General features: G+C 27.9%; 4 protein-coding genes across 4 annotated transcripts; 1 reads left to right on the forward strand and 3 right to left on the reverse strand.

The window, feature by feature from the left end:
- Positions 1-551: 551 nt before the first annotated feature.
- Positions 552-2,763, reverse strand: BO82DRAFT_356215 (putative COP9 subunit 3). The gene is made up of 5 exons (XM_025635665.1): positions 2,227-2,763; positions 1,901-2,137; positions 1,392-1,844; positions 1,177-1,329; positions 552-1,119 (listed from the first exon to the last, which is right to left on the reverse strand). The coding sequence occupies exons 1-5, from the start codon at positions 2,377-2,379 to the stop codon at positions 625-627; spliced, it is 1,491 nt and encodes a 496-aa protein (XP_025489808.1). The 5' UTR covers positions 2,380-2,763; the 3' UTR covers positions 552-624.
- Positions 2,764-2,768: 5 nt separating this feature from the next.
- Positions 2,769-4,564, forward strand: BO82DRAFT_356216 (glutamate-5-semialdehyde dehydrogenase). The gene is made up of 3 exons (XM_025635666.1): positions 2,769-3,306; positions 3,375-3,536; positions 3,590-4,564. Exons 1-3 carry the CDS (start codon positions 3,006-3,008, stop codon positions 4,495-4,497), a joined length of 1,371 nt encoding a protein of 456 aa, XP_025489809.1. The 5' UTR covers positions 2,769-3,005; the 3' UTR covers positions 4,498-4,564.
- Positions 4,565-4,847: 283 nt separating this feature from the next.
- On the reverse strand, positions 4,848-5,524 carry BO82DRAFT_366625 (60S ribosomal protein eL18; the record flags this gene model as incomplete). Its single annotated transcript, XM_025637050.1, has 3 exons — positions 4,848-5,224; positions 5,294-5,398; positions 5,521-5,524. 3 exons carry the CDS (start codon positions 5,522-5,524, stop codon positions 4,848-4,850), a joined length of 486 nt encoding a protein of 161 aa, XP_025489810.1.
- A 380-nt stretch (positions 5,525-5,904) lies between these two features.
- BO82DRAFT_356218 (putative mitochondrial carrier protein) lies at positions 5,905-7,943 on the reverse strand. The gene is made up of 5 exons (XM_025635667.1): positions 7,396-7,943; positions 7,017-7,337; positions 6,622-6,900; positions 6,427-6,563; positions 5,905-6,358 (listed from the first exon to the last, which is right to left on the reverse strand). Exons 1-5 carry the CDS (start codon positions 7,492-7,494, stop codon positions 6,136-6,138), a joined length of 1,059 nt encoding a protein of 352 aa, XP_025489811.1. The 5' UTR covers positions 7,495-7,943; the 3' UTR covers positions 5,905-6,135.
- Between the last annotated feature and the right edge of the window lie 12,637 nt (positions 7,944-20,580).

Below are 20,580 nucleotides of genomic sequence, written 5' to 3' on the forward strand. Positions count from 1 at the left end.
TAGCTGCTAGGAAAATATGAAAATATCATGAAAAGGATATAAGAATCAATTAGTAATTATCTAGTTTTATCAACAGAAAATAGATAAAGCTATAAATAAGTTTTAGTATTAACAGAAAGTAGGTCGGTTAGGTATGTATTATATTATATGTATTTATTTATTTATTTATAATAATATTCTACTATCTTTTTCTATGGCCGCCTCTCTAACCGCCTTAGCAGCAGAACTTCTAACCAGTTAATTTTTCTGTTATTGATTATCTTTAATAATCAAGATCATATTAATCTATTACATCATGTATTTTAAATGTTATAATATTTATTAAAATATTAATATTCTACCGGTAATTTTTAATATAACAAATATAATAATAATAATTTTAATCTGCTTTAATACTTGATTTCTAGTATTCTACTATACTTTGAGAATAGCAAAATAAGTTTGCAAATTATTAGACTGCTACTATTCTATACCTAGCTGATCTATCTTTCCTTGACAATCAGCTACAGTCAGCACTAAAAGTATATATTCTTTAGAATATCAGGAGTAGCCTACATAACAATTTACATTGAATGTATGATAGAATATTGATACTTGAAATTGCTACTTAAGGATGATGGAAATCTAGCTGAGATCTCCCATCATGTCTTCATCAACCCCAAAAGCAGCATGATCGATACTGCCCTTACTGCTTCCTTTTCCTGTAACACCAGACCACCCCTGGCATCTCACAACGAGATCGATGTTCTCACGGCCTACCTTTAACTCATTGTTACATTCCTCACTGTTGTAGGTCAATACCTTAAGTGCATGGCTTTTTGTCACTAGCCCAACCCTCATTTTGCTTCGATTGCAATAATGAGGCTGTGTCGACTTAGGTAAACGCAACATGCTGAAAGATCGATCACAAGGCTTTTGTAACAGTCGTGCGTCGAGCACTCCTGACATCACGAGAAACGCAATCAAATTCTCAATCTTTGCTGGTGAATCCAAACCCGAAGACGCCGCTCTTCCTGCGATATCTTTTGTTGTCAGGGCCGAGAAAACCCTGCAAAGTTTGAGTACAAGAAACATGTCATAGGCCTGGAAAAGCTGGCGAACAAGGCCAGAGTTGAGATCCTGGTAAGGTATCAGCAAAGTTCGCTAGTATTGAATGTTGCCCATGCATCGACTCACAGCACACCAAACCGATTTCCCTAAGTCCGCCTCAGTCCGCAATCTCTGCTCATCCGATTTTTCAAAAGCATCTGCGAGGGAAAGATAGGGTCTTGCGACGGCTTGGTATATCTTCATCACGTGTGAGGATATTATCTTCGGAGCAGTAACGAGCTAACTCAAGTGATTAGTCAAATCCGAATGAAAATCTCATCCTGACCACCCTACTAACTTACCTTTCCGTGTCTCAGTAAGCCCACAAGCACCCATTTTTTGAATGCTTCAATCATGATCTTGCTGACTGAATTGACAACAGGCAAAGAGATCACAACACTCAACCAGTGCAGGGCCTTATCCCACTCTTTAAGTGCCATGTATATCATGGCACCGTAGAGATAGTACTGCGCAACATCCTTGTGTGTCAGTCTGGGAGAGATGCCGGGTGCCTCTGCGATACAATCGTTGGCACCGCTGTTCGAAGCTAGCAGGTATCCGTTGCCACCCCTGGAAGGCTGCTCCAAGTTTGTATGAATACTGGATATGTGTCTATCAAGTACGGGCAATGCATAGCTATAAGACTGCGATAGAAGGCACAGTCGGAGGAACCTTGCGTGCAATGAGGAGAATTCACACACGTTTTGATCAAGTCGCATTATTGCATCACTCAACACGCGCACTGCCAACACTGCCTGCTGCATGTTAAATGTCTGAGACGGGTAGAGGGATATTTAGAAGGAAGACTCGCCTTCGAGTCACATTCCGCAGCATCTAGAATAATATTCACCAGTTGACGCCATTCATGGCCCGCGAAACGAACCTGAGGTCCCTTGAAGTCCCCCAGAAACTGCACGGCTGGAAACCATAGCCGGCCACCGGGCTTGATGTCGTCTGGTAAAGCACTTCTTGTTCTGCTGCGTGCCAAGTCAATCTGATACAGCAACACGAATAAGTAGGGTAAAGTGTGCTCGTGGGGACTCAGATCCTTTGCAGAGTTAGACTCCAAATCAATGCAAACTCTGATAAGGCCGAGTATGCCCGTCATCTTGTGAGGAAACGTATATCTTTGCTTACAGTTAAGACACTATCGCTAAGAAGGCTGTGACTTGATCGCCGAAGAATAGCGATCAACTCCTGCACCCGGCATTGATAATCATTTTCTGAAAGGAGATCTTGTGAACACAGATGGGATGATAAAGAGATAATGTGCTCAACAGACTCTGCCATGATTGATAACGCCGGGTTTGATTTCAAGGCGTCGAGGAAGAGCGAATAACCCCCGCGCCCAGATAGGGACTGGCTTTCAAGGTTTCGATGATTGACACAATCTCACATGGATGGTGCAATAGAAGTAATGCCAAAAGTGATGGTTAAGACGCCAAAGCAGCCTGGGCTAGGCGAAGCAGGTAAATGATGTTCTCCACTAGCTAGAAGATGCTGCCGAGGTTAAAGATGTGATTCCGCCGACGTGACTTAAGGGCGTTATCCTAAGGATGCTGCCTTCAGGGTGTACAGGCCCGTAGTAAATTTTATGCAGCGGGGCAAATGCAGAATGCGAGATGTAATCTCGACATATATCTCAATATTGTGTAACAAGTTCTTCTAATCCCGGCGATCCGGTAGGGAGCAGCATAACGCACCGCCGGGGACCCCACCAAACTACGGACGAGTCCACATATCCTTTTTGGTTAGCAGCATTGTTTACAGGTTACCTTGTATCCTTAGCGCCCTATCCATGACTCACTGACCGAATTCTGGGAACTGCGCCCCGGATTCCGAGACCAGACGGCTCTCTGAACCTGTATTGGTAAAACATTGAGCACATTCACTTGTATTTTGTATTGTGGCCTACAATGTCCCTCACAAACTCCTCACCAGCGGAGATCGCGAAATCTGCGTCTGTAGCGTCTCGTCTTTTAGCAACCCTATCTGGGGCTGAGAGGAACGAAGCTCTGACAGCGCTCCACGAAGCCATTGCGAAGAGCCGAAATGATATTCTGGCAGCCAATTCGAGAGATGTTGCAGCTGCCGAGCGCGCAGTTGAAGCCGGCGTTCTCAACCAAAGTGTTCTCAAAAGGCTCGATCTGTCACGACCCGGGAAATTTGAAGATATGCTTCAGGGTATCTTAAGTGTCAGAGACTTGCAAGATCCAGGTATTGATTCCATCAAATTACCACGCGCCTCTCCCCTGCGATGTGACCAAAGAGCTGACGTGGTGAAGTCGGAAATGTGACCATGAGGACACTGCTGGATGACGGCCTGACACTCGAAAAAGTCAGCTGCCCCATCGGGGTGTTGTTGGTCATCTTTGAGGCTCGCCCTGAGGTGATCGCCAACATCGCTGCCCTTTCTATTAAATCTGGAAATGCTGCTATCCTCAAAGGTCTGTCTATTCTTCTCTTTCACAAAGATCGCCTGAAACTGATAGTGATCAAGGTGGCAAGGAATCTACTGAGTCTTTCATCGCGATATCCAAGGTGATTTCCGAGGCTATCGGACACACCCAGGTGCCGAAGGCTTCGATCCAGTTGGTGGAGACACGAGAGGTCGTCTCTTCCCTGCTTGCTCAGAACACCTACATTGACTTGGTTATACCCCGGGGTTCCAAGGATCTTGTCCGTTTCGTACAGGACAACACCAAAATCCCTGTTCTGGGCCATGCAGACGGTCTCTGCTCAGCATATATACATCACGACGCCGATCCTGATGTTGCTGTGAAGGTTGTTGTGGACTCCAAGACCGACTACCCGGCAGCGTGCAACTCCCTAGAGACCTTACTCGTGCATGAAGATGTACTCCATACTATCTTTCCTGCTGTTGCTGGGGCTCTTTTAGCTAAAGGAGTATCACTGCGTTGTGATCCGGCTTCAAAAGATGCGCTTTCGAGCAGGATTGTCGCTCAAGAACAGTCCTCGGTCTCGGATTCTGTCGCGTCTGATTACGAAACCGAGTTCTTGGACCTCATTCTGGCGGTGAAAACCATACCCGGCGACGACTCACCTGGGAAAAGCCTTGACGCAGCAATTGCTCATATCAACAGGCACTCGTCAAAACACACCGACATGATCGTCACGAGATCGAGAAACACTGCCGAACGGTTTATGAATGGCGTTGATAGCGCCGGAGTTTTCTGGAATGCCTCGACGAGATTTGCAGATGGGATGCGTTATGGTTTCGGTACGGAGGTTGGAATCAGCACAAACAAGATCCACTCGAGAGGCCCCGTTGGTTTAGATGGATTGACCATTTACAAGTATAAAATCCGGGGGGAGGGCCACAGAGCTGCAGATTATTCCGAAACAGGTAGTGGTAAAAGCTGGAAACATGAGGTACTACCTTTGTGAAGTGCTGTTACATATTCCATCATTACAATTGAACATTTGAATCCATTTTCATTTTCGTGGCACCCAAGCTTCTCTACCTGATTATTCATGATTAACAGATTGCCTGTCGCAGACAGTCGAAGTAATCGGGCACTGGCCATGCTTCAAAAATCACGTGGTTAGGGTTGTGCTACATGATCCTGCAACACCGGGCAGCATCTACTTAACAAAGAAAGTACGAGTCCAACCACTATTTTAAACCTTGAAACCACGAGACCTTCTCCGACCACGAGCACGCTCGAATTTGCGGCCCTTGCTGCGCACATATGGTTTCTGTAACGTATTAGCATGGTCCAATCAACTGGATCTATTTAACATGCCTTGTGGCTGTGGGGACCGAAGCCGAAGTGTTTCACAGCCTCTCTGGCATTCTTGGGTCCGCGGAGCAGAAGAGTGTTGGCTCCAGTTGGGGCGCGCAGAGCAAGCTGATCGAGAGTAAGAGTCTCACCACCGGCCTTCTCAATCCTGGCGCGAGCAGTGGCAGTGAAGCGAAGAGCGGCAATCGAGAGCTTGGGGACGGTGAGGAGGCGGTTGTCATCGGTCACAGTTCCGATCACGACGATTGTCTTGCCCTTGTGGGAGTCGGTAACGTTGGAGACAATGCGCGAGACAGAAACGGGGGGGCGGTTGATCCGGGACATGAAAAGGCGACGGAGCACGACCTTGTTGAAGTTCGATTCCGTGCGACCTGATATGGAGCAAATTCATCAGTCTTCATTCGCCGCGCATCTGATGTTTCAGGAAGTTGGTGTCATACGGGCGAGGAATCGATAGAGCTTCACCAAGACCTGCAAGTAAACGTTCTCGCTCTTGGGCGCCTTGCGGTGGGTGCCGCGCACATGGTGGCGATCCAAGTCGATACCTATAGAAAATCAGTACTTGTTCGATTCACATTTCAGCGATAGCATCGCCTATCGCAAGTTTGACAAAAATGAATTCAAAGCGACCGATAACATGCACCGTCCGCAACATTTAGAAACGTACCCATGGCTACTGATTCTGATGGGACACCTGTAGGTTAGCTGGCTATCGCACCCGTAGGTAAAATGAAGCTGCTCAGATTTTTAGTCTACGATTTTCAGATGGACGGTGTGTGCGGGTTGTGCCCTAGTCTAATCCGTAACAGGCCATTTCCGGAGGCCTGGCTGCCTGGCGCCTCAGGCGAGTACCACTGGATAACTTTATTCTGGCCCGTAGGTACGTGTACCGTGTACCTAAGTGTAATGCACAGCTCCGCTCCACCTTGGTTCATGTCTTTGTAATTAAAAATGTGTTCTTGTAGTACTAGCTTGTTCTTAGACCCATAGTTTAGCTTACTTTTATCTGCGTAGGAGCATTCTTGAAGCTGATGTTATTTATGGATAGAGGAAACCTTCATATTCTTGGCTTCTTCTTCTGCACTTGAGAACATTACCAGAATGAAGAGTATCATGTTGTATTTTAGGAACAATTACTCTTCGACGGTAAACAAACGTCCTGTTCGTTCCAATAGGAGAATCTGCAGGTTTTATTCCCCCACTGTGTCTGTGTCTTCGGTGATCCTGTTCTTGTGGACTGGAAAAATTTATCCACGCGATGAGATGTATGGCGGTTGTATTCTTATATCTCGCCCATGCTAACAAGGAAGTCCCTTGTCAGCTCAAAGCTGAGCCAGCTGCTGGCCATACTTGGGGCCACTTTCAGGAGATTTGGAACGATTCCTTTGAATAGGCCTCGTATGCCTTCCTCGGCCATAATAACTTTCACAGCATCTACAACCGATGTGTATTTATATCCCATGCCCGACATTGTGTTAATCTGAAATCGTCGACGTAGGACATCACTAATAGAAGAGTGGTGAGCATAAGGTAGTCCGTGTGTGAGGATGACAATAATGTGTGGGTCTCTTACAATGGATACGTGCAAGTTTGAGCCACTGCCCCGGAAACTGCCCCGGCTAACAATTTACGAACGGAACTGGGCGCTGTTTCGCCTTCCGGGGTGAGATAAGTGCGAACCGACTCATAAGTCATGAAATTGAGGCCAACCTATACCTGTCAGTTCACAAGCCATATTTGTCAGTCGTTATGTTAATGCGGTCCTTACGTATGGGGCAACACCAGCCACTGTGGGGATTATCCCCCGATACAATGCTACTATGCCACCTTCATTCTTGTATATTAGGATCATCGTTGTAAGCATACCCGGCAATGGCTCCCCTGCTCCCCGCTGGCCGAGCGCCGCAAACGAGGCTGACTGAATAGAAAGCCGAGTTCTGACTATGTCTAGAGGATAGGTCACGGTCACGGATGTAACCCCTGCAGCAGCTCCGCATAAGAGGCGCCGGATAGGGGACAAGTCTGTATTGGGAGAAGGCTCTGCGAACTATAGGTGATCGAGTCAGGTAAGGTCAGCCTTCTACTAGGCTTCACATGAGAATGCCCAAAGGGAATGTTGCGACTCAGTCCGAGGCTTTTGCAAGCAGCGCTGAACTCACTGACTTTCTTGTAGAGATTATAGCTTCCGAATTGGACGGCGGAGTACGGCACAATGCGGATGCAGTTGGTCCCGTTTCCCCGCAGATATCCCTTCCAGCCTTCTTCGTTGCCTATTTTCACCAGCGCTTTCCATATCGATAGTTTATATTCATTTCGCCCAACACTTTGTATTTGTAGGAGGATCTTGAGACGTTCAAGTGGCGAGACAATGGTCCTAGATACGGCCCCGGCCACGCCGCCGGCCACGAAAGCTGCGGCAACAGGCTCGGAAATCCTCCCCTTAATTCTATTACTCACAGAAGGCGTCTGTGCAGGGAAGTCGTCCTGGGATGATCCTTGGGTGTAAGTGCGCTGATTGTCTGTTACATGCTGGCGGTCATACCTGGGAAGTACTTGACTTTTGCATGTTGGGCACTTCGGTCAACGCAATTTTATTTTCGCCCTCAACAGATAAGACTGCGTCTCGGCGATTTAAGCTCATTGTCTTATCAATATCCGGCTTCCGGGCTGAATTATATGCATTCGTGGGAAGCCTGCAGTAGATGATAGCACACAGGACTAGAGTGGGGTATATCCGCCTGATTTTGTCGAGCTTTTGCGATATCTTGGTATTATAAGATGATATAGACGTGTGGATGGAAGTGCCTTGACGAGCTCATTCGGTCATTCTATGTGGAGATGGAGGGGAGAAAAAGTAGAGAGCCTGAATGTCAATGGTAGGAGCGCAGCAGCTTGGGAATGAGATGACAACTGGGCACTACACCACATTTGGGTCAAGAGGCCCGCGGCGCTGAATACACATGCTCTGAGAAATTGGTGCTAAAACAAGCCTAGTCAGTGGAGGACTAAATCAACTGGGAGGATGATAAATGGAGTCAGGTGCCAAGATGATTGATGAAAAGTGTCAACAGAAGTGTACCGGAGTAGTGCTTTATGGGCAATGATACTGATTGCTCCACAACCCAACCTATAGGCATAGTTTTAGCACAATGCAAATACTTATTGCTTGGCAACCCCCACACTCCTGCACCTTATAACAAACCAGAAGTTATTATTAACATGTACTTTTAAACTTGCTTAGAGTACCCCGGCATAGGCATAGTAGAACTAGGATTAAAAAAGTGATTAAAACATATGGAATTATAGGTCGTCATAATATGGAAAAATAAGTATTTGTATTAAGAGGTTATTTTCAGCTAAAATTATTACCTCAATAATAATATAGCAGTTACGGTATGTGATCAGACATAATATTATTTATTATAATAGTACAGTTATTATAAAAAGAAACTAAGAAGATAGCTATATGCATAAAACGATTATTAAAGACATAGATAGTTGTTAAAAGAAAGAAGGTTGGTTAGATATAGAAGATAGCACTCTATTTTTTAAAGACTAATTCTTACTACCCAGAGGCGTAGCAAGACCCTAGGGATTGAATATTAAAAAGATCTTTAGATTATTAATATTATAACTATAATCCAAAAGATGTATAAAAAGCTGTTGGTAGTGTTGACCGTCATGTCTTGCGAACAAGCCTCCTTCTGTGTCTGTACATTAGTCCCTTTCTTCTGTCTCTGTTCCACATTACACATTATACATCTGTACTCAATACAGGAGAGCTTGTGAAGTAGATAATTAACAGCTTTGTATTATTATATTATTTCAATATTTTATATTTTAAAGACTTATAGCCCAGTATGTTAATAATAAGTTAAAAGTATATCTGTTATTAATCCTAGGTATTTTTTAATATGTTTTTTAAAGTACTAGATGTGATGTTCTAATATTTAGATGTTTATCTATAGTAATGTTCTGCTGTTTATTTATTGCCTCCGCCTCCTATACCGCCTATGTAGTGGAACTTTCTGTATTTTACTATTTTATATATTTTTTAAAAAAAATATTTTAATATAGTTGGTATTATAAATAATATATTTATGTACAGTAATTATTATATCTAATAATATAACTTTTTAGCTATTTAAATATATATTTTATATGCCTTTAAAAATACTACTGTTTTTTAATTTTTTATATTTATTCTTTGTCTCTAGCTGTTACGGTTACTTTATTTCGATACTATTTTATTTTTTCATGTTTTATACCTACAGATTTTACCATTTGCTGTATTTTTAAATTTATTAATACTACTTATAAATTACTAGTTTTAATAAATTGTACTCTAGTTATTTGACTAGTCAGCTAGACTTATATATATATTTATATTATATTTAAAATTACTTTTTGATATATCTACTACTTTAGTATATCATATTTCAAACTACTTCAATTTTTTTATATTAGTAATTTTCTACTAATTATCTTATCTCCTGTTATTATATCTGTTTTTTACATTTTTAATATTATATATATTATGTTTGTAAATCTTAAACTAGGTATATCTTTATAGTATTACTGATATAAAAATCTGCTTATGAAATTATATAATCTTATAAAAGATTATCCAGTATGTTTAAAAAATATATCAATAAAAATATATTATATGATATTTTTGATTTTTATATTTATATTCTTAGAATACTGTTCATATCTATAAGCTTAAAATATTGATTAGTTTATTTTATATAAAAATCTTATTGATTTTTTTAACTAATTTATTTATCTTTTTATTAATTAATTACATATAGATCAAAAGTTGTAATTTTCACTTTTAGTATTCTTTAAATAATTTTACCAAACCAGATAAACTTCTTGATTATATTTATTTATATTTAATTATATACTTTTTATTTTATTGTTTATTATACTAATAATTTTATATATATCTAGTAAATTACTTATACGTTTTTCTACTTTTATTACTATTATATTTTTATATAATTTTTAAAAGATTTGGTTTATAATTTAATTACTAAAGATAATAAATACTTTTAAAGATATAATTCTAAGGCTAAATTTAAACTGTCTAAAAGTTATTAGAAATGTAAAATAGTGTTTAAGATTATTTTTGATATTTCTTATAAATTTTTCTAGTTCTACTTCTTTATTTTTAAATTATATTTATCTTTTAGATACATTACATAAAGTGTACGGTTTAGCTGTATATATAATTGTATTTATTATTATTTTTAAAAATTTAATTATAAAGATTCTAAAAATAATAAACTACTAAATACTATATCTAATATGTATTAAAAGTCTTAAAATCTGTTTAATATTATAAATAAACTATTTATTAATTCTAGTATGTTAATATTTTAATATATATAAAATTAGTCTAATTAAAGATATTAAATCAAATTATACTATTAAATAGATATACTTTAGATATATTAGATATAATAAATAGAGATATAAAAATAAAACTAAGTTAATACTAGTACTGTATTGCAGCAGATTTTAATAAATTTTAGTATATTTAAAAATGAGATTCCAAATATTAATTTAAATATAAATCGAAGTATTTAAGATCTTAAGAATCTAAATATTTATTGTATTAATTTTTATTTTATTAATTTTTATTTTATTAATTTTTATTTTATTAATTTTTATTTTATTAATTTTTATAGTATATTTTTAGTAATCTATTAAGTCTTTTAATACTAGTAGTAGCTCTAGTAGTTCTGGTAATAACCTATTTAAAAACTTTTTGAAGTTTTTTTCTTCTAATAATCTAAATTATATTTTTTATATAAATATTTTTAACATTATTAAGAATATTATTAAATATTATATTTATATAGTACACTAATGGTTTAATAAAGACCAAAAAATATTATATAATAAAAATTAACTTTAGTAAAAAATAGTTAAAGAATTGAAAAAGTAATTTAAATTTAATATTTTTAGTTTTATATTATAGGTAATCCTTAAGAGTATGGTAAACCACTAATAGCTTACCTATATATCTGTAATAAAAGGATTGTAATGTCAATAACTTTTTTTTAATATTTAACTTCTAGAATCTTACTATACCTTTAGAAAGGTAAAGATTAGTTTAAAAATTAATAAACTACTATTATTTTATATCTAACTAATCTTTTTTTTAATAATTCTAATTTATTTTTTTTAATTATTTTAAAATATAGTATATTACAGTAATTATTATATTTAAATAGTAGTTTAAAGATAGAAATCTTTTCTACTACTAATAGTTTATTATTTTTATTATTAGACTTTTTTAGTAAAAGATTTTACTGCAGTTAAAAATACTATTAATTAATTATAAAATTATTAATAATTATAAAATTAAGTTGCTGAACTATAATAAAAAATCTAATATAATAATATTAAATTATAATTAATTTAGTAATAAAAAGTTTCCTTATTTTTAAGTAAATCTAAAATAAAGATTAAGATTAAAATTATTCTGTAATTTAAATTTTTTTTAATATTTAAAAATACTAGAAGTTGCTTTACAACTTATATTATAATTTTTTAAAAATATTATTTTAATTTTATAATAATTATTATAAGATTTTTAAAGCTCTAAGCTATATAAGTATAATTTATTAGTAAAAATAATACTATTATTTTAAAAAGTTACTATTAAAATAAAAAATATATTAGTTATTTATAGCCTGCTTTTTTTAAATAAATACTTTTTTTATTTAAAATACTATTATTTTTAAATGTGATATAATAGGCCAGTTAAAATAAGCCAGTTAACATAAGTATAATAGTAAAATAATTAAAATTCTTATAAAGTCTATATCTATCTTAATATTTTAAAGTAATATTTTTCTAAAGCTATTAAAAAAATACAGCTATATTTTTTTATAAAATTACTTTTGAGTTTTAATTATTATATTAAAAAATATATACATCAGCTGTTTAAAGAATAAGATAAAATAATATTTTTTTATATATTATTAAAATTTATATATATAAAAATAAAAATATAAATAGGGATCTAATAGGTTTAATATATTTTAAAATAAATATAATACTATAAAAATATCCAACCTTCTAATTCTAAATCTAATTATTTTAATTTAATAAAAAAACTATTATATTACTTTTTATATAATAGTGCTAAATATTTTACTAATTAATATTTTTTAAAAAAATCAGTTTAAATTTAAAAGTTATAAGCTAAAAAAACTAATATTAAATTATAAAATAGACTAAAGCCAACTTTTTTATTTTAGTTTTATATTTTAAAGTAAAAACAGTTAATAAAAAATTATTACTAATATAAATCTTTTATATTAGAAAAATCTATATAAATATAAATAATTATATAGTATATAATCTAAGTAATGATATATTTATACTAATATTTTTTTAAACATTTTTAAAATAACTACCTTTATTAAAAGCTACTAACCATACTACTGTTACCAGCTATAGAATATAAAATATTTTATTAAATATTATTAATTTAAGAAGATATAGTATTATTTTATAAAACTATATATTACTATTATTTAAAATACTTTAATTTCACTTTTTATAACTATTTTATTTGATTATAAAATCTATTTATTACTATAAAATAAATAATAGTAGTTTAAATTTAACAAAATCTAAAAATTAAATTTTTAGAAATTTACTAAAGCCTACTGAAATTATACTTATATTTATACTATTAATAAAATATTAGAAAAACTATAGCTTTAAATAATATTAAAATGTTAAAATACTTTTAAAATATTTTTATTTTATTAGAGCAGGTTAAATTTACTAATATTTTTTTATTAAATTAATCTAATTTTTTTTAAATATTATAATAAAAATTATACTATTAATTTTTTAAAGGTATATTATCCCTATCTAGGCCTATCTATTCTTTTTTAAAAAAAGATTTTTAATATTTAAAAATTATATTAATAAAGATACTTATGTAAAAATATATTTATTTAAAAACCTTATAGAGGCCTTTATTCTTTTTATTTTAAAAAAAATAAAAATTTATAACTATATATAAACTACTATAAACTTAATAAAATCATACTTAAAAATTAATATCTACTACTTTTAACTTCTAAGATTCTAAATTATTTTATAATATGTAAATATTTTAGTAACATTAATATTTAAAAAACTTATTATTATATTTATATTAAGAAAATAAATAGAAAACTATATTTTATATATATTACAGTTATTTTAAACATATAATAATATTATTTAGCTTAAGTAATATATCTATTTTTTTTAAAACTATATATATTTTATATTATATAATATTCTTAATATTATTTATATTATATATTTGAATGATATTTTTATATTTTTTATAATAAAATCTAAATATATTAAATATATTATATATATATTAGTATAATTATAATAAGCCAGGTTATATACTAAACTTTTAAAATACTTTTTCTAATAGTAAATTAAATTTTGAGATTATATTATATTTTTTATAAAAATTATAATAGATTTTAGTTAAATTAATATTATTATTTTATAGCTTTTATCTACTAATTATAATATTTAGATCTTTTTAAATTTTCAAAATATTTATTAAAAATTTATTTATAATCTTTTATATTAATATTACTTTTAACTAATCTGTTAAAAAAAGGTAAAATAATAAAACAACTGGTATATATTGTTTAATTTTAATTAAAAAACTGTATTCCACCAGCTTATATATTTTAAACTACTTTTTTTTACTTTTTTAATTTTACACAGCCTTTTAAAATTAAAACTAATATTGTAATAAAAAGATAATAGGTATTTTAATCTAATTTAAACAAATAAAATAATATTACATAGTAGTTATTTAGTCTAAAAAGTTCTCTAATATAAAACTAAATTAAAAATTTTTAAATTAAAAACTCTTTATTATTATTTATTTATTTAAATATTAGTATTAATATCTTAATAAAAATTAATATCTAATTAAAATTTTATCTAACTATATAAATTCTTAATTATTTATAAACTAATTTTAGTCTAATAGATATTAAATATATTAGTATATAATTTTAGCTTCTTTTAATTTTATAATTAAGTATAAATTAAATAAAAGTAATTTTATTAATATTTTATTCAGATTATTTGAGCCAGTAAAAAACTTATATAATAAAAATATTATATAAATATTATATAACCAGTTAATATTTATTTTAGTAGTATCTAAAATCTTAGTAGTATCTAAAATTTAAAAATGTTAGTTTAGACATAATAATATATTTTTATAAAAAAGATCTAGATTTAGTAATTATATAATATTAAATAGATTTATAAATACTACTAGTATAAAATTAGCTAATTAAAGTATAGTTTATATAATAAACTATTAATAAACTACTAATATTATAGTTATAAAAAATAAATAAAGCTAAAAAAATTCTAAATCTAATTATAATAATGATTTAAAAAACTTATTTAAAAGTTTTTAAGATAAAAATTCTAAGATTTAAAAAAAAGAATTATCTGTCTTAAAATTAGAAAATTATAATTCATAAATCATTATATTTTATAAGCAAATTGTATATATTAAAAGTAGAAAATCTATATTAAAAGCTATTATAATAATCTATTAATAAAATACTTTAAATAAAATAAAACTAAATAACTTTTTTAAAACATTTTATTAAATTAGTTTTTAAAATATTATAAAAAATATATAGTAATATATTCTATCTGCTAATATTAAACTATATTTAAATATTAATAATATAAAAAGTTTAAAAATCTACTAATTTTGTTAAAAATATAAGCTAAAATTACTATAGACTTTATTATACCAATAGATATCTAGTTATAATTATTTTATTAATTATTAAATATAACAAGTAATAATACTAGTAATAATAGTTTAATATTTTGGTGGAGCCTTTGTATAATATAATAATCTTGATTTTTATGACTTCTAAGTTAAGAGTAGCTAGTATATATTAGAAAATACCTAAAAATAGATTATAATAGTACAACTACACATATTTTATAGTATAGTATAATATTATTATTTTTAATTTATATTTAATTTTGGATATTAGACTATAGGTATACTGTTTTGAATATTACTAAATATATTATTTTACTGCTTAAAAAATAGTATTTTAAAATATATCTAATTTAAAACAGATTAATAATTTTGAAGTTGTAAGAATTAGTTGGGTTTATTTAAATTATAGATATTTAAATTATTATAGATATTAATATAAGTATTATAATAAAAAATTAATTAAAAAATTAAAAAGTTAATACAACTGGCAACAGCTTAAGAACTTCAAATAAAATTCTTAAAAATTTCTATATCTATTAAATAGATTTAGAATATTAAGTTATATTAGTTTAAAATAACTGGTATTATTAAACAGCTCGTAAAATAGGTATTATTAATATAATAAAGATTGTAATTAATTAAATAATTTTTATACTTAATTCCATATTTAATAATACTTTTTAAAAAGAAGATATATTTTCGATATCTGCTGTATTTGTATTTTATATATTAATTATTTTTATTTTTGTACTCTTTTTAATAGAAAGATACTAGATATATAAGTTAAAAATATAAAAGTAATAAACTTTTAAACTAGTAGTAGTACTATAATAATATGTATAATAAATAATAATATAATAATGATAAATAATATATTTAACATATTTATAAATATTATATTTAAAAAATAGTATAGTAGGAATATCTGTAGTAGCAGTAGCTATAGTAATAATAAATCTTTTATTTTTAATAGTAGACTTTAAAAAGAGAATAATTATACTAATGGTAAATATTACATTTTTGATAGTAGACTTTAAAAATAAAATATTTATAATAATAGTAAATATTATTATCAAAAGATAATATAATAGTAATATCTATAATAGTAGTAGTAGATATATTATTTTATAAATTAATTTAATATATTTTTAAATTTCTTTTTTATTTATAATTTTATCTGCTTTTTTCAGTAATTATTTTATAGGATATTTATATAGTTTAGAAAACATTTATGTATTATTATTATAGTACTATAGTACTATAAAAAATTAGTATATATATTTAAATATATAAATAAATTAATAAATAATATTTTTTAAATTATTTTTCTTATATTTATATTAAAAAGCTTTTTATTAATTTTATAGTGGCCTTAAACAGTAGCTGCTATTATATAATAATTATTTTTACTTTATTCTATTTTTTAAACAGTTTTCTTAATACAGTTGTCTTTAGTTATTTTGACTATAATTTATTTTATAAGCTTCTTTAAAATATGGCTGGTAAAAGGTTTACGATAGTTAAATAAAAATTAAAAAATATAAAAAAGTAATAGATATTAAAATACTTTTTAGTAATACTTTTTATTTATTATTCCTTTTAATACTTTATCTTGTTAATTAGTACTATCAGTATTAATATGTTTATTATTATTATTAAACTTCTTTTAAAAACTATTATCTATTTAGATTATTTAGATTTAGATAGTAAAAAAACAACTCTATATCTAATTTATTAGAAATTCTATTTTATATATTTTATTTTTATTTTTTATAGTCTAAAATCACAATAAGTACCTTTATAATACTCAAGTCTTTTTAATATAATATAAATACTTTAGTTTTTTTAACTAGGTTGAAGACAGATTTTAATAGATAAAATATTAAATCTAATAGATTTAATAGATTTAAAAAGACTGGCAAATATACTATTTTAGACTAAATATTTCTAAATTTAGATATAGATATAAAAATAGAAAAAGGTATAAAACGATTATAGTAAAATATAGTAGCACAAAAAGTAGAAATAGTAGAAGTAGTAGTTTTAGTTTTTATTTTTTAAAAAATAAATATAGTACTTAATATAGCTATTTACTCATTTAAAAGTATTACTTTTATATATAAACTATTAGATATAAATATATAATTGTATAGTTTATTAAAATTTAGATTATTGAATAAAATAAATTTTAAAAGATTTTTATCTACTAGTTTTGAAAATATTAAACTTTTAGCTTTTTTATTATAGTCAAGTATACAGTTCTTTCTACAGGCTATTTATACTAGTATAAAGAATTCTACTTTAAAATAAAATATAAAGTATATCGAGGAGATTTAGAATGTATTAAATTTATCAATTATAAAAGTATACATATATACTATATTTATTTTAACTATAATTATAATTATTTGATCAATAGTATTTATGAAATATTACATATTAAGTAGCTAAAGCTTATATAGTATATTAGACTAACTATATAAAATATAAATATAATAAAAAGCTTTATAAATATACATAAAACAAAACTATTACTGGCTGAAATATATAATTAATACAGATTTTCTTATTTATTAAAATTAGCAGAATAGTAAAGGTTTTTCTTTACTATTAATAATTTATAAATAATTAAAAACCATAAGTGTGACTAAAATAAATACTATATAAAGATTTCTAGTCATAATTCAATTTAATTATTTAAAATATAATTATAGTGGATTAGTCTTTTTATAGTAGATTAGAATTAGGGTTTTTATCATTTAAAAACTAAGTAGCAAAGGCTTTAGATTTATCAAAAGCTTTTTTTACAGGCTGTTATATACTTATTGTAAGGGCCTTGCAAGCCCTTCCAACCTTCGCGATTGATATCGCGAAGGAATGTATATAAAAGAAGGCCTAAGGCATCAGCCATGTGACGGCTAAGCGAGGCGGTCACGGAACCACCCAAGACAGCAGTAGTCCCGCGAAGTTAGGCAGATCAGCAACAACACCTTAAGGTATAATACTACTACCTTGGCTATCGCGATAAGGCATTCGTTTACTACACTATTTCACCCTCTAGTCCTTACATTTATAATAGTTTAAAAAATAATTCATGTAAATATTAAACATTTTTAAATAAAATATAAATAAAAAAGACTTAAAAAGTATAGACTATAGAAAAAGTAAAGATTAAAAATAAAAATAATAGTTAAAGTAGTTAAAAAAGTAAAGATTAAAAAGCCAGAGTAGATATTAAAAAACTATATATATATATATAATTATGTATTAAAACAAAATATTATAAAGATATTTTAAAATCATAGAAAGAAATATTTATATTAAAATAGTTTTTATTTATTTATTTATTATACTCTAGTTTATAGCTGATATATTATACTAAGGATTTTATTAATTAAATATTATTTTTATATGTACAGCTGTATATAAATCTAAAAATAGAAAAATAATTAACTTTATAATTTTTATTTATATTTAACTGAAATTCTTTTCAACTAGAAAAGATTTAATGTACTAGTAGTTATATAGATTATCTTTACTTAGTGTAGGTTTTAATTAAATAATTAATACTATAGAATAAATTAATTAAAAGGCTGAAAGCTCTAGATAGTGGGCTAATCAACTAGCTTATTGGAATGTAGTTAAAAAGCTAATATATTAATAATTTCATTTATTTTTTTAGTATTTTTATACAGCTTCTTAGGATTATACACTTTTTATAAAGCCGGAAATAGACCTTATATTTTTTTAAATTATATTAGTTTATAATTTTAATTATAGATTCTTTTATATTAAATACAGCAAAGCTGTATACTTCTGCAGTATTTGAATAAATTAATAAATCTTATTTTTATAATAGTTATTTTATAATATTCAAAGATTTAAAAGCTTGAGTTTAGACATAAACTTAAAAAAACACCTTTATAGGTGTATTAAATAAACTATTTATTATATTAATGAAGAAATAAAAATGGTTAATCTAATTAGCATATAAGTAATATATATATATAATAAAATATTATTTTAATCATCTAGTTTATATATTTTATTTAAGCATCTGTTTAAAAATACTATATATTTAAGTATAATTATAAAATATTAAGTTTTTAAAAGATGTACCAGTTTATTTATTAAAAAAAATAGTACTTAATATATTATTCAAATAAATATTTTATTTAATATATAGCTAATTTATTTATTATTTAAAAATACTTCTGAAAACCTTAGTAACTATAGTTGTTATAAATTATAATAAAAATATTTTTAATTATTAGTTTTAATATATACAGCTATTTTAAACTGCTAAAATTAAAAAACATATTTAAAATATTTATTAATCTTATCTACTCTGTAATATTCTTTATAGAAAAAGTAGAAAATATAAAAAAGCAGTCCCCTAATCAAATTAATTAAAAATTTAAATTGATTAAATTAATAATTATAAACTAAAAAAATTTTTAAACTAATATAATCTATACTATTTAAACTACTTTGAATTTAATTTATATAAGCTGTAGTAGTATTTTTATATTTTACTAAACTATACAGTTATACTAAAATATAGTTCTTTTATAGTATTTTCTTATTATAAAATTTTTACTGGTTTTAGACTGGATATATTAAGTTTCTACTAATATTTTTTTAGTTTTAAAGAATTTTTATAGTATAAATATAGTATTAGTATTAGCTATACTAATTTTTATACCTTAGGAAAAGCCAAAGATTACTATGTAAAAAATTAATTAATATATTATTAATTTTCTCCGCCAGACCTTGGCCAAGCTGATTAATAAAGTTAATTAAATTTTAAAAAGATTTAATAATTTAAAAATCTTTTACTATATTTTCTTAGTAGAATATATTTTACTAAATAGTAACATTCTTCTGTAGATAAATATTTTTAAAAATATAATTTAATTAAACTAATTTACTAGATAGTATATTATATTTAATAAAAAATCTAAATCTACTGCTACATATTTCAAATGGTTATAAAAAAAGTAAATATAATTATTATACTAAAAATTCTTATTATATATTTAAAAGCTAATAACTACTTCTGACTGGCAGCTATATTTATTAAAGTTATTTAAATAAATTAGTTTTTAAATATATATTAAATTAAAAAAAAGTTTTTAATCTAAACTAATTATTAAGTTTAATAATAATTATATAGTAGAAGTACCTATACTTTATAAGCTGGTTTTTAATAGTAAAGACTACTATTATAAATATTATAATAAATATTATTAAATCTAATAGTATTTTAATTATTAAATATATAAATGTATTATCTACTACTATAAGTAAAGTTCTATTTATATATACTATACTAAAAATTATAATTTAAAGACCTGCTTTTAAATCTAAAACTAATCTATAATGCACTATATACTTTATATATAAAATAAGTAGCTAAAAAATAATTATTTTATTTATAACTACAGCTGCTTTATAAAAACTGTATAATTATAAAATATACAGCTATTAGATTAATAGGTTGCAGTACTATTAGATACTATATTAATTAATTTTAAAAAGTTTTAAATCTAAATAGTCTAAATTTATAAAATCTAAACTACATTTTTTTAATAAGAAAATAGTTTCTACATATTTTAAAAAAGCAGCTGTTAATATAAATAAAATCTAAATCTAAATTAGTCTTTCAGTCTAAAACTAAAAATAAGTTTTAAACTAGACTGGAACTATAGTTTAATACTAAAGAATAAAAGTACTACTAACTAAAAAGATCTACAGTAAAAATTATGATATAATAAAAATAAAAATTAATTTTATATTAATATTATTTTTTTAATTTTTAGATTATTAGCTATTAAACTAGTAGCCTCTACAGCTTTTAACTTAAAACCTTTAATACTATTAATATTTATTAAAAGAATATAGCCTTAAAAATAG

Source organism: Aspergillus uvarum, assembly GCF_003184745.1.
Source record: "Aspergillus uvarum CBS 121591 unplaced genomic scaffold BO82scaffold_44, whole genome shotgun sequence".
NCBI lineage: Eukaryota > Fungi > Ascomycota > Eurotiomycetes > Eurotiales > Aspergillaceae > Aspergillus > Aspergillus uvarum.